The 13,821-nt window shown below is 36.8% G+C and overlaps 1 protein-coding gene across 1 annotated transcript in view; it reads left to right on the top strand.

The window, feature by feature from the left end:
* thada (THADA armadillo repeat containing) overlaps nt 1-13,821 on the top strand; it is a 299,794-nt gene that overhangs the window by 93,621 nt on the left and 192,352 nt on the right. The window contains 1 exon segment of the mRNA XM_052011253.1: nt 2,594-2,685. Within this exon segment, the coding sequence (XP_051867213.1) occupies nt 2,594-2,685 (92 nt within the window).

Here is a 13,821-nt window from a genome sequence, read left to right as displayed (position 1 = left end):
GTGCATAATCCATATCCCTCTATTCGCTGCATATTCATGTGTCTGTCTAAAAGCTTCTATCATATCTGCTTCCATCAGAACCCTTGGCAGTCCATTCCAGGGGTATACCTACCACTCTCCATGTATGTATTAAAAACAAAATGCCCCGTCTACCATATCTATGCCTCTCATAATTTTATAAACTTCTATCAGGTCTCCCCTCAGCCTTCGATGCTGCAGAGAAAGCAACCCAAGTTTGTCCAGCCTCTCCTTATAGCTCATACCCTCTAATCCAAGCAGCATCCTGGTAAACCTCTTCTGTTCCCTTTCCAAAGCCTCCATATCCTTCCTGTAATGGGGCAACCAGAGTTGCACACAATACTCTTAGTGTGGCCTAACTGAAGTTTTACATATCTGCAATGTGACTTCCTTACTCTTGTACTCATTGCCCTGACCAAAGAAGGCCAGCATGTCCCATCACTTATTTAATGTGGGAAGGGTTTCTGCCATTTTCAGTAAGGCATCGCCCCTATGCTCATAGGCTGTGAAAATTGCCAATTAATTTAAAAATTAAAAGTCTAAACGCACTCTGACACTCAGTCATACACAAACCCCTTAACTCGCCTTTTACCTGGCAGCCAGTTTGTCCCCTTGGGTTGAATGGGCCTGCTGTACTTGCACTAGATTAACCTGGCACAGATTCAGCAGTGACCCCCATCCGTCCTTTGGTTGGCTGCTTGCTGAGCAGAAGATTGTGCTGCAGTCACCGTTTGGGAATTGCTCAGATGTGGCTATGTTCATGAGCAGATCTCAGTGGAAAACTTGCCCCATTATTAAAGCTTAAATTTAAATTCACTAAAATGGTACTTGGGCAGAGACCAGGAAACTGAAAATTAGCTCTGATCATTTGTGCTATTCTAGTTGCAGTAAGATTGCCAATGTGAGTGGTTTCTGATCCCATTTATTTGTATGAGTCATTTTCAAACCTTTGGATATGAGAAAGCAGAATTGGTTGTATCAGAGTTGGGCTCCTCTTTGCATTTGGGCTTTGTTTTGCTGTAGGAATTGGTGGTTGCTCTTGTCCCAAAACTGTTGCCAGTAAGATGGAAGTGGATATAGCAATTAGTGTTTTTAAATGTTTTACCAAATGACCTTGTTACTGATAACAGTGATTTTTAAAGTTTGTAGGATTAAGTATAATTTTAAGAAGTTAGTTAACTATTTGCATTGGCACATTTTATAGATTCTCAGTAGGCTGATGGAAAATTCACCAAAAATTCTGCAACACCAAGTTTTCTTAGCTGAGCCCATGTCAAATTGCAGGTTATGAGATGTATTTTTAAAAAGTCTGGCTGTCCTTTTGTGGAGTGGGATATTTGTGGAAAGGGCTCTGTATTACTAACCAAATCAAACAAACCTGCTCTAAAATAAATAACCAAGGTTGCCAAAGCACAAGTTATAATCTAGAAGTTTCCAAAAGACGTGTCTGTTGTGGATGTAATCGTTCCTTAATTGTTTACCAATGAAAAAAAAGGCCTGTTTTTATTTCAAACTTTGATTTTATCGAGTTAAGGGAAAACAGCATGTTAATTGTGGTTTATACGTGGTGTTTTCACTGGACAAATACTGCATTTTATTGCATTTACTGAGCAAAGGCTAAAACTGCACAGTTTTTCTTTAATCGGGTATCGTTCAATATAATTTTAATAGTTTTCACTGCAGGTTTATTTCTGATCACATTTGTTGACCGACTTTGGACTGGCTTCTTTAGATCTGAGGCAGGACTTGTGTATACGATTTTATTTCCAGTAAACTGATCTGGACTTTTATTTTAAATATTAGCTATCAAAACAACAAGGTGCAGCCAGAATCAACATTGCTTACGCCCAAATTCTCTCAAATTTAGACCTGGTGCTTGTTTATTAGCTGAAGAATTGATGCAGTCGTTGAACACACACATATCACCTCTGGATTCAAATCCACACTCTCTCTCTTGGCCCAGCTTTAGAGTTCTAAGTGAAATGATTTTGGGTAGTCATTCTAATTCCTAAAATAGCAAGAACATGCACAGAACAAAATATACCTAATTTGGCAAAAAACTTATGCTAAAACTGGCAGTCTCACTTGGCTCAGTGCAGGCACTTTCATTTATGAGCAAGAAGGTCATAGGTTCACCTTCTACTCCTGTGCCTTCAGCTCACAATCCATGCTGCTGCTTCAGGGGAGTACTGAGGGAGTGCCGCACAGTTGGAGATGCTCTTTTTTTTGGATGAAATGTTCAACAGAGGCCTCATCTGGCCAAAAATGGATTAAAACTAAATAACCCATTGGTTTTCACTCCACTGATTCTTACCAAACATTATTTTTCTCTAAAGTTTCAAATCTAAAAAACCCATGGTGAAACAAATTGGCTGTAAAAGATATTTTTAAAAGTCAATGGTAGCTCGTAATCAACATACCTTAAATATCTTACATAATTATAAAAACTGAACTGCTTACTTGCATTTAAGTATGTGGAGGTTTAAAGCATACATCGTGGAAATGTACTGGTAAATAAAAGTACAAGGGACACTCTCTACACTAAATAATGTTTATCTTTGCTTTTAACTACCAGGTACGAAATTCTTCCACATTGTTGTTCAGTGCACTAATCACCAGGATATTTGGAGTCAAAAGAGGAAAGGATGAACATTCCAAGAAAAACAGGTTATTTTTTTGCTTGTGTTTCCTTGTGTATTTGTTTTTGAAGGAAAATGTTTATTATTTGTATGAGACTACTGTTCATAATTTCAAATGCCTTGTTCGCCAAGCTTTGAAAATTCATTGTGCAAAACTTAAATGAGTTGCGTATACACATTTTACACCAGTATTGCACTGCCTGCCTTATTGTAAAGGCTCTTTGCACAAGTGTTACTGAATGTTGCAGTCAATGTTCTCAAGCCCATGGCCACCCATAGGTAGAAAGTCAATTTTGTACAGTTCTGCCCATTCATCGCCTAGTTATTCAACACTGAGAGTGGTGAATTGAAAAAATTATTTGAGTGCAGAGGAAATCTCTTAAAAAGGAATTGCATTCAACTAACAGAACAAAAGAGGACTTAGAGGAAACTGAGGAAAGTTAAGCCCTCTGGTCAATTTGATATCCAGTGTCCCAGTTATCAAAAATGATTCCCTACAAAAGTTGGTCTCAAAACACATATGAAAGTCCTTGGGTTACAATAAACAGGCATTGATATATAGCAAATAATATCATTAATGATAGACAAACAATTATTACCTCCCATGACCTCAAATGAGAATCTCGCAACTATTATTACCTACAATAGGCTTGCTTTTCATTTCCTTGTGTCAAGAATTTGTATTCCTTTCCTATTTGGAGGAGTGGGTAGAGGGTCCTTTGGTATGTGGATTGCCCTCTTGATAAATAATAAACCCCTTTTCTCAACCTTTGCACAACTTTCTTTTACCCTTCCTCTCCTACCCATCCTACTTGTGACCTTTCTCTCTTTTCCTCTATTTTCCCCCCTATTCTTTTCTTCTTTGGCCCTCTTCTCGTTTGCTCATTTGCCCACCTCCTCTATTCTTTGGCTTGACCCCTCTGCCCTTCACATCTCCTCTCTTCCTCCAGTTATGCAATACACTTAGTGAAACTAATCTTCATGTAAAGATATTTTCCTGTACTCTCATTTCGGAAAACACCAACTATTATCTCCTTGCAGTCTTCTGGCACTTCAATCTAGGCTTTTTGTTGCAGTTTGCTGCTCTGTCATATCTGCTTTACTCCAGTTTAGGAAATGGTGAGAACTATTGGCCCTGGTTTTATACCTAGTTCCACCTACAAATGAGTGGTTCTTGTGGTTCTGATGCATTTGAATGGATGGCAAAAGCATACAATATACATGCTAAGAATATGTTATATGGAAGAGTGACAGGTAGTTGCAAATAAAATAAAGCTTAGTGTTCAGATTAAGCCTTTCAAATTTTGCATCTGTGTTGTTTAATTATTGAACCCTGCAATTTATTTCCCCCTTGTAATATTATCCTTTTTATTGCAATTTATTATGGTAGTACACCATCTTTAAGGTGGCTTTGTTCTCTGCCTTCCTTTCCAGCCTCAGACAGTGTGAGAGGTACAGAATATGGCAGACTTTCACTCATCCTTCAATGTTGATTGGATCTATCATTACCATTTTATTTGAATGTTTCATATTGAGTGAAAACAATGTGACTGCACTTAAGTCATTTGAGGGCTGCTGAACTCTGAATAAAGTATACAATTTTGATGATTGGTAGATTAATTTATCTGCTTCAAGAAACTAGCTTGCCAGGAGGTGTCATGCATCGCATGTGTAGAAACCTTTTGTATGCTACTCTATTCAAGAGAAATGATGCAGTGGCAGGTATGGACCATCAGGTGGTTCTCTAACTACACTGAACAAACTGATCATATTGTATGTGTAGGTATATTTGACTGATAAACTGGAGTTTCTACCAGAAAAAGATTGTTGTTTCTCAGTTTCTCTCATTTTCATCATTTTACTTTTGTTGCACTTCTGATATTCACTGCTCGAGGTCTCTGAATTGCCTACTCCATTTTTGTCTGTTGGCCACTATAGAGAGTCATAGAGTTATACAGCACAGAAACAGGCCCTTTGGCCCAATTCATCCATGCTGATCAAGCTTTCTTCCTGAGCTAGTCTCATTTGCCTGCATTTGCCTCATGTCCCACTCCACCTTTTACTATCCATGTGCCATGTCCAAATGTCTTTTAAACGTTTTAATTGTAACTGCCGATGTCACTTCCACTGGCAGCTCATTCCATACATCCACTTCCCTCGTGTGGAAAAACTTGGCCCTCAGGTCCCCTTTAAATCTCTTCCCTCTCACCTTAAACCTATGGCCCCTGGTTTGTCTTAGTGTAAATATTGACCAGAATATAAGACCTATTTCTTTGCTCTTCCTTAATGATTTGAAAGGAAGATGGATCATTAGGAGACGGAATGGTTTGAAAACTTCAACTTGTAACTGGCCAGAAGAGAAAGAAAAAAAAACATTGATGAAAATGATAACTTGAGACATTTAAAAGCTGTTGAAATAGGTTTAAATAATTAACAAAAATTAAGATTATTATAAATAAATAAGTTAAAATCTGATTTAATTGACAGATTAACTAAAACTTGAAACGGAGAAAAAAAAGCCTCAGACCACTTACTTTTATTATCTTCTCTGTCCAGGTTGGGAACCCCATTCAAATGTAATTGTAATTTATGTGTTTATTGAATAAGTTATGTTTTGGTTTTCCATATTAAATCAAGATATGAATACTTCATCAGGTTCAAAACCAGATCCCTCAGCTCAGCTCATCTGACTGTGCTGAGCTCAGATGCACTGGCATCTGACCTCCAGCACGTTTTAGAATCCCACACTGCAATGTGCAAGTGCAAAAATCAGAGCAGTACTGACCTGCAAGAAGGTCTTGTCAGTCGTTCTCCTCCAGACCGTTGGCAGAATGTAAATAAGTTTCAGCCCATTGCACCAGATGGTGATGCAGCCCTACTCAAAGGACCGATTATTGATCAACATACCATTCTGTTTATAACTTAATGCACTGTAACTGCAGGTAACCTGCAAATTCGTTGACTGAGTTATATTTGGTTTTCCAAATTAATTCAGATTTCAAAACCAGAAGTAAATACCGTTGGTTATTTTCCATTAAATTATTTGTCTTCTAAATTTACTTGTCTGGTTATTAAGATATGATTTTGAAGTGATCAGACTATCTTATTCTGACATGTTTCAATATCAGTTTGCCTTTATTTGACTATTGATTAAAGTATTTTGAGAGCGGGATACATGTGGATAGATAGAATGTACAGAACATTGGTCATAAAAGCCTCTCCATCAGTCATTAAGGTCATGGCTGATCTGGTGCATCAAGATCACTTTCCTGCCCTATCCCCTTAGTCTCTGATTTCCTTGGTGTTGGAAGTTCTCCGTTTTAGCCGGAGATATTCTCAACATCTGAGCATCCACAGGAATCTGGTATAGAGAATGCCAAAGATTTATAACTCTATGAGTAAATAAATTGAACAGGAATTTCTTTACTTGAAAGGTTGGAAAGAAATATCTTCCTAATTGCTTTGTTAAATACCTTTGGAATTCACGCCTAATCCTCCTAATTCCAAATGCTTCCAGCCTCTGGGAAATAGCCTTTCAGCATCTTCCCTGTCAATCTCTCTCAGAATCATCACATTCTTCTGAACGCCAGTGAATGTAGGCCAACCTTGCTCAGTTTCAGCTCATAGAACAAATTATTCATTTCAGGAATTATTCCTTGTCACATCACTCCATGTAAATCGGTTCCCAAAAAATAACTTGCAGATTTTTCTAAAATTTCCTTGAGTTATTTTGTACACCATGTCTGTGTTGGTCATCAAGTACCTATCTATACTAACCCCATCTTTCAGTACTTTGCCCATAGCTTTCTATATCGTAGCATTTGAAATGCTTATCTCACCAGTTGTGAGGGAACCTGCCTTAATCACCTCAATGGGGTGACTTGTCAAGTGACTTGGTGACTGCCAGTTGGACTAACTTCTTGCCCTTTGACTGAAAATGACTGGGCAGTCATTTCCAGTTAAGGTTTTCCGTGAATTGGCTATTCTGTAACATTATTTTAATTCAAGATAACAGTTTTGCCATGTTTAGTAAGACTAAAGTCCTGAAATATCTTCAATAATTTTGAATGAATTTTAAGGATATCAGAATAAGGCTGTATTTATGTTTGTCTTGGTAAATACCCATTTTAGGAAGATCCTATTTAGTAAAAATCTTAGTTAACGTGAAAGTAGATCTTAGTTGTTGCAGGCATGAACTTGAGTTTATTTACATTCCTGCCAGTAATTCATTGAGAAATTTAGTGGTTCTGGTTTTGTTGACTTAGAGCTTAGTTTTTTTTCCAGTTTTTCCTGCAGTGGATTTCCAGTATTTTATAGCTTCAGATTTTAATCACCTGTTAGATTAATTTTTCTGTTGAAATCTTGTGAATAACCAGGTTTATTTGTCAAAATTTTGAATTAGAATGGAAGAGCAGTGTACAAAATTTCTACTCTTATCAGTTTGGCCAAGGTGGTGGTCAGTGGCTTAGCAGTGGAAAGCTCTTAATGTTGAGCATTCCCTTTGATCCTTTATTTGAAATAAGCAAAATATTGCTAACTGTGGAGAGTGACTGGTTCCTGAATGAATGTATTCTTTAGATCATTGATAGGCACCCACTAATTGGTGCAGACTGTGAGTATGCTGAGTACCACAAAAATTTCAGCTAGCTTGTATTAAAACACTAAATCTTCCAGTTTAATACCCAATTCATCCCTCAAAAGCATGCATAAAATGGAGCAATAATTGCAAATAGTGAGCATATGTTATGCACTGTGAGACTGAGATTACATTGTCATTTCTGGTATTTGGTCAGTGGTTTGCCTGAACGAACAACATGCTTTTGCACCTCCTGCATGGTGTTCGTAAGCTGTAGTTTTGTGCTAGAAATTTCCCCTTTTTATAACTTCCCAATTTCAACAGCGCAGCTTGGGGTGATTCTCAGCAGCGAGGAACTGCTTTCTGGCAGTGAGTTGGGGGAAAACAGAAAATGAAAATCAAAAATCCAAACATTGCTTGCTATTTAAAAATAAACAGCAACTGCATAGCCATTGAGAGTCCTGGTAGCCAACTAATGTAACAAGAACTTTTCTCCTTACTGTTAGAAACAAATTCAAAAGTGACAATCAAAACTGCTTACTAACTTTGTAAAGGCTGAAAGACATGCATTAAAGTCTGGCAATAAACTCTCAAAATTGTCTGGCTCAATGGACACAGATCTACCTTTGTGTTCACTAAAACTTCTGCAAAATATGATTTTCCTAAATTATGTTTTTGTAAGCCATGAAGTTTTTTTTTGATATCCTGACAGTAATCATACTGGGTAGAATCTGGTTAGTTTGATCATTTAAAACATTTTGTTTGACTGTTCCCCGCTTTTAATCTGAACTCAAGAAGGTGCAACCTGTGAAATGTTAAAGCGAAATGTGAAAGCAAAAAGTATAGTATCTGTAAATTTTATCAGTGGTTGTTAGGATGCTGTTGAGTCACAATTCTCGTTAGATTATCAGGAGACTCTCGTCTGAAATGAGGTGTTCTCAGGTTTCCTACATCTGGCCAGCCTCAGGAAGGCACATTCATAACACTTCTAGCATTTATACTTTTATTAGTAAGAGTTAGTTACATATTATTTCCCCAGACAAGAATGGGATTATGGGGCTGGGGGGGTGGGGTGGGGGTGGTCTTCATTAGAGATCATCAATTCTTGGTTTGGAGGGTGGGGGAAGGGGGGGTCTTCATTAGTGATCATCAGTTCTTGTCATCAATGTGCTGGAAGATTATCTTAGCTCTGGAGGATGTGCATTGACAAGCAGCGATGTTGATCTCTTGTGACAGAGCACCGAGTTATCGAGAGAAGCACAAAAAATTTGCTCTTCCTCCCTGAAAGTTGATAAAGGAAAGAAAACATCTTTTATAAGGGATGTCTGATGCTGCAAAGAAAAAAATGTAAATGTGGAACTTTGTTAAATATTGGCAAAGGAATATGGGCATAGTTTGGTTAGAGGCAATTCGGTGTTATCAGGAACCAGTATTTTAAATACTAACTACATTCAATATTTTCTTATGGTCTTCTTGTATGTCAGTGAAAACAAAAATTCTTACATTATTTGACATTGAGTTTACATCAGTTACATCATTTGGCCCTTTGTGTCTGTGTCTGCACTTTGTAAGAGTGATCCAAGATCATTCCAATGCCTGAATTCCCCTTAGTCTTCCTCTGTAAGCAGGTACACGTTCTCGGTCCAATAGCTTCTGCCTCCATTAGTTAAACTAGACCACTTTTATTTAATTCACCTTAATTTTTTTATATGCCTTTCCTACAATGTGATATAACTACATTGCCATTATAGTCAGAATAATTCTGTTCAATTTGGATGAATCTACCCATAATTATGTGTAATTTTTTTTAAATGAAGGAATTATTTTTGAAGTGATTATTTTTGGAGCTTTTTGTTTGGCTAAACTTCAAGGATTAGAAATATTTATAAATTGAAAACCATTAAAATCAACGTAAAAGCTTGAACTCCATTAAGAAATTCGGTAATTCAGCACTGAAAATTTGCACTATGCAGATGCTGTGAAATAAGTTCAGAGTTAACAGGCAGATGGCAGTAGCTTAGCTAGGCCAACAACTAAAATGGCGAAGGGAAAGACATGATTGAAATTAGATGTGCATCTAAAAGAGAATGATGAATTGACATTTGAATGTGTTGAAACCATACAAGTGAAAATTCCCAGACCACCATCTTGAAGCACCTACACAAAATTATACATAATCTCAACAAAATAACTACACAATCCCAAGAAACTGACTACAGCATGCAATCTAGACTAATCTTTTAACGTGGTATGGAGGGTTTTTGCACTCTAAGGGATGTGAGATCTTTGTGATTTGGCATTAAACTGATCCATCTGTTTTCTCAGATAATTGTATAATATTCCGTAGCACGTATTGAATAAGAGCAGGGAGTGTTTAATGTATTCTGGCATCACAAAAAAAAATCAGGTTATCTACTCATTGATTTTAATTTCTTGTTTATTTGATTATTCTATATGGAGATAGATGGACATTTTTCCTTGAAGCATAAATGGCTTCCTTTCAGTGCATTGGCTGCAATAGTTTGGGAAATCATTGGCACAATTGCTTTGGAATTAAGATTATATTTGGCCTTTATTTCCACATGTGCAAGTAGATGAGATGAGCTAATACAGACTGATGTTTCCAGATGGGTGAGTTTTGTTTCCTACCGAGTCATGTAATTAGTGCTTTGGAGGCAGACTCACCCACTCCTCAGGGGACATTCCTTACCCATGCTCAGACATGCCTGGTGCTGGATTTAGAGGTTTGTTACAATGTGCACACTGTCTTCCTTCACTTATATTCTTATTAAGCCTGAGATCAGTGGTTGAGGACATGGATAACGCCTTCTTATTCCTTGTACAACTCCACTGCGGAAAGGAATTCTGCAGCACTGTTATCCTGACCCATACTTCTCTCCAATAGTCCGTACACAGTCATAAAGTCATAAAGACTCAGCATAGAATCAGGCTCTTCAGCCCACCAAATCCATGCCAACCACAAACCACTAATTTAACTTTAATCCCTTTTTAATTCTTCCCACATTCTCATCAATTCCCTCTATATTCTGCCACTAACCTATACACTAGGGACAATTTATAGTAACCAATTAATCAATCAAACTGCACATCTTTGTGATGTGGGAGGAAAACGCAACACCCGAATGAAACACACATGGTCACAGGGAGAACATGTAAAGTTAACATAGACAGGTTAGGATTGAACCTGAGTCTGTGGCACGGTGAAGCAGCAGTTGTACTTGATGCACCACTGTGCTGCCCAGTTATACTCTTACAGATTTAGCTATAATCTGCAAATAAAAATATAAAGTTTCAGATCATGCTGTGGGATCTTTTTTTGCTATTTGAATGGAAATTGGTGTTTGGTCCAACAAACAGCATCATAGTGCAGCACTCCCTCAGTCCTCTGATGTTGTGGATAAAAACGAAAATTTCTCATTGTTTATTTCATATAATTATGTATCTATTTATCACCTTTACAAGAATTGGTCAAAATAGACTTTTGCTTCACTGAATTTGACCATGTTTGATGAAAATTTCTTTCCAAATCCTTTCTGAAGGGATGTGCAGACTTGTACCCTCCTTCAGTAAGTTTTCAACAGCGGAAGATGTGATTTGCAGGCAGTCCAGAGCTGAGCCAATGTGAGACTAATTAATGAAGGTTATACTTGCAAAATTATCCATGAATAATTGATACATGAATTCCTAAAACTAGGAATTACCAGTGCAGGAGTGGACCATTCAGATTAGTGTCTTAACTCCCATCTACTCACCTTGATTCCGTAACCTTTAATACTCTTGCCTAATCAAAGCCTTTCAGTCTTGATTTTGAAATATTCATTTGATCCCTTCTTGAAAATAAGTTACTCCTGACTTCGCCAGTGAACTGTTGAAATCTGATTTAATGTTCTCTTGTTCTGCACTCTTTTACTGGGAAAGACGCGTTTCTAGTTAGCCAACCTGCTTATCAAATTCTCAACCAATTTAATCAGGTCACCCTTTAATTTTCTACGCTCAAAGGAATGGAAGTGGATGGAGGAGCATAAATAGTAGCTGAATACTGAAAAGTAAATGGATAAATAGAAATTGGTTCTTAGAATTTAACCCTTTCAGCTCTATTATTCTTTTCAAAGAACTATTATTGATTTATTGATAAAATGCAAAGAAACTGTTAGAAGAAAAAGAAGTAGACATCACTGTCAAATACAGGTGAGCTCTGCATTATGGCCATTTGGGTAACAGAAATTCACCTTTAGAGAATTCACAAATCACTACCCAAAAAGTTGGGATATGGAATAAAATTCTCCCACAGAATTTATGCAGGGGGAAAAAAAACTAGGTAAATCGACACACGTTTTTTCAACTTGCATTCCTTGACACACGTTCAGATGCCATAGCTCCGAGTTACAGAAAATCACCCACCCCCTGCCCCCCACCCATAATGCCGTGGTCGCCTGTATGTAATGGTTAATTAACTAATTAACTAAATACAGGTCATTTGCATTATGATATTACTCAAACTGCAGTCTAATTATAATTAACTAGAAACAAAATCCAAAGCCCATTTGCATAAATTTGATTTTGTGACAGATAACAACTTTTATAAATAAGTAAGTAAAACCCGTAATGATGCATTTGAAAGCAGATTGTCATTTGACAGTTGGGAAATGTTATTATCCAATAAATAATTGCTGCAAAAACATTCTGTCCTTGTTTTACCAATGTAATTTTGTTTGAAACCCATACACCCTAAAATTCTTGATACCGCAATACACATTTAATAATTATAAACAGATGGAGACCAGTAATGGAGCAAGGAAATGATGAACTTGGACTTTAGTTACATCTGATGTGGGGCTGTAAAAATGAATGGATATGGTGAAATTTAAGCATACTATTACATTTGCAGACATAATAAGCCATGATTGTTAAGAGGTAGGCGGTATTTAAAAATGGGACAATTGGAGTTGGAAATATGAAACTGAAGTTTTGAGTTTTTGAAAACAGTAATTCAACTCAATTGGGGTTTTATTTCAATTCATCAATTTTAAGTCAGACATTGCTGCTGAAAAGATGTTTAAATCCGAAGTAAATGCTTTCTGTATTAAACTGGATTGCACAATGTACTTGTGTTATTTAAGGAGTAGAAAAGATTCAGAAACACTTCTGTGTGATTCTTGATGTTTTTAGGGAATATGGAAAAATACATGCATTTAATTTGCATGTCAAGAGCTCCAAATTTATAATTCATTTTACAGTTGAAAACGATCATGTGCTATGCATGTGATGACTGCATTAGTGATTTGGAGGGCCTCTGAGCTAATGAAAACCTGTTTAGAAATTAGGACTTGGTATATTAGTTGTGTGTTTAAGTGAAGCCCAGTTAACATAACACAGTAATATGGTTTGAAATTTCTTATTTTGGCACAAAATTTGAAACACTTGGGATTGAAGTTCACCCTTGGAAGCTTGTGCTAAATTCCTATATAGCAATGGCAGAATTTTGTCCTCTGCTTTTGAAATCTGGTTCTGTTAATGTAAGTGGGACCAAATTGCAGGAGTGAGTATTATGGGCATCCACTACAATTTGAACATGTATAGCTTTGCTTGGGCAAAGACTTATCATGATGTTACCCTGACCAATAAAATCTAAATATTTAAATTTCTCCTGCAAGAGTCAAAAAAGTTTCATGGAACTGAAACTGGGTTTAAAATGCTTGTAAACTGTATCCCAATTTAGTTAAAACATTCTTATATATTCACAATTAACTGCACCAGGTAGAAGGAATGGTATTCCTATTTTATAGATGCTACTTCTCAGAAGAGGAGCTGTTAGATTTTTGCATGTTTTAAAATAATGTTTGCATTTATATGGAGCTTTCAACATGGGGGGGAAAGCACAGGACAGATTTCAGATGGGCATTTGGATAGATTACAGAGGGTGAGCCATTGAGAGGAAGGCTAATAGTTTGATTAAAGAAGTGCAAGTGTTCTCTTACAAAAAAAAACACTTCTTTGTAATCCAGATAGATGCATGCTAGTTGGCCTTGATCTGCCTGAAAATTGTACATTTCTGTAAGTTGTAGAAAGGTGTCTAGAAGTGTAGAAATCTTCCATCAGATTCTGATGAGAGGTTATCAACCTGAAAAATTAACTGTTTGGTTTTTTTAAGCTTTTTCTGTTTTATTTCAGAGTTCTAGCCTTTGTATATTTTGCCTTTGTTCTGAAATGAGTTTGCCTTGTTCACAAATTGGGATGTACCAAATTTGCAGTTACAACATCTTAAATATTTGTACAACATAATGTCATTGAATTGTTGATTGAATACTACATGATAGGAAAATGTTAGTAAGGATGAGGGTTGAAAATCAGGAAGAGAAATTATTCCTTGTGTTCTTATTGGAGCTGAAAATGCAAATGAAGATGGCCTGCTGGAGGTTTCTATTGATGGGAGCACTACATTGTTTCACAGCTTGTTGAAAAGGCACAAGAGGACAAATTTAAGTGAACCTTAGAGAAAATGTAATGGAATGAATTAAAAAAATACACTGGCAGTGATTGGAATGTTTATTACTTTGCTTCTGATCA

Source organism: Pristis pectinata, chromosome 3 (genome assembly GCF_009764475.1).
Source record: "Pristis pectinata isolate sPriPec2 chromosome 3, sPriPec2.1.pri, whole genome shotgun sequence".
In the NCBI taxonomy this organism is placed as follows: Eukaryota; Metazoa; Chordata; class Chondrichthyes; order Rhinopristiformes; family Pristidae; genus Pristis; species Pristis pectinata.
Note: the sequence above shows the minus strand (reverse complement) of the source record. Positions and strands in the feature narration are given on the sequence as shown.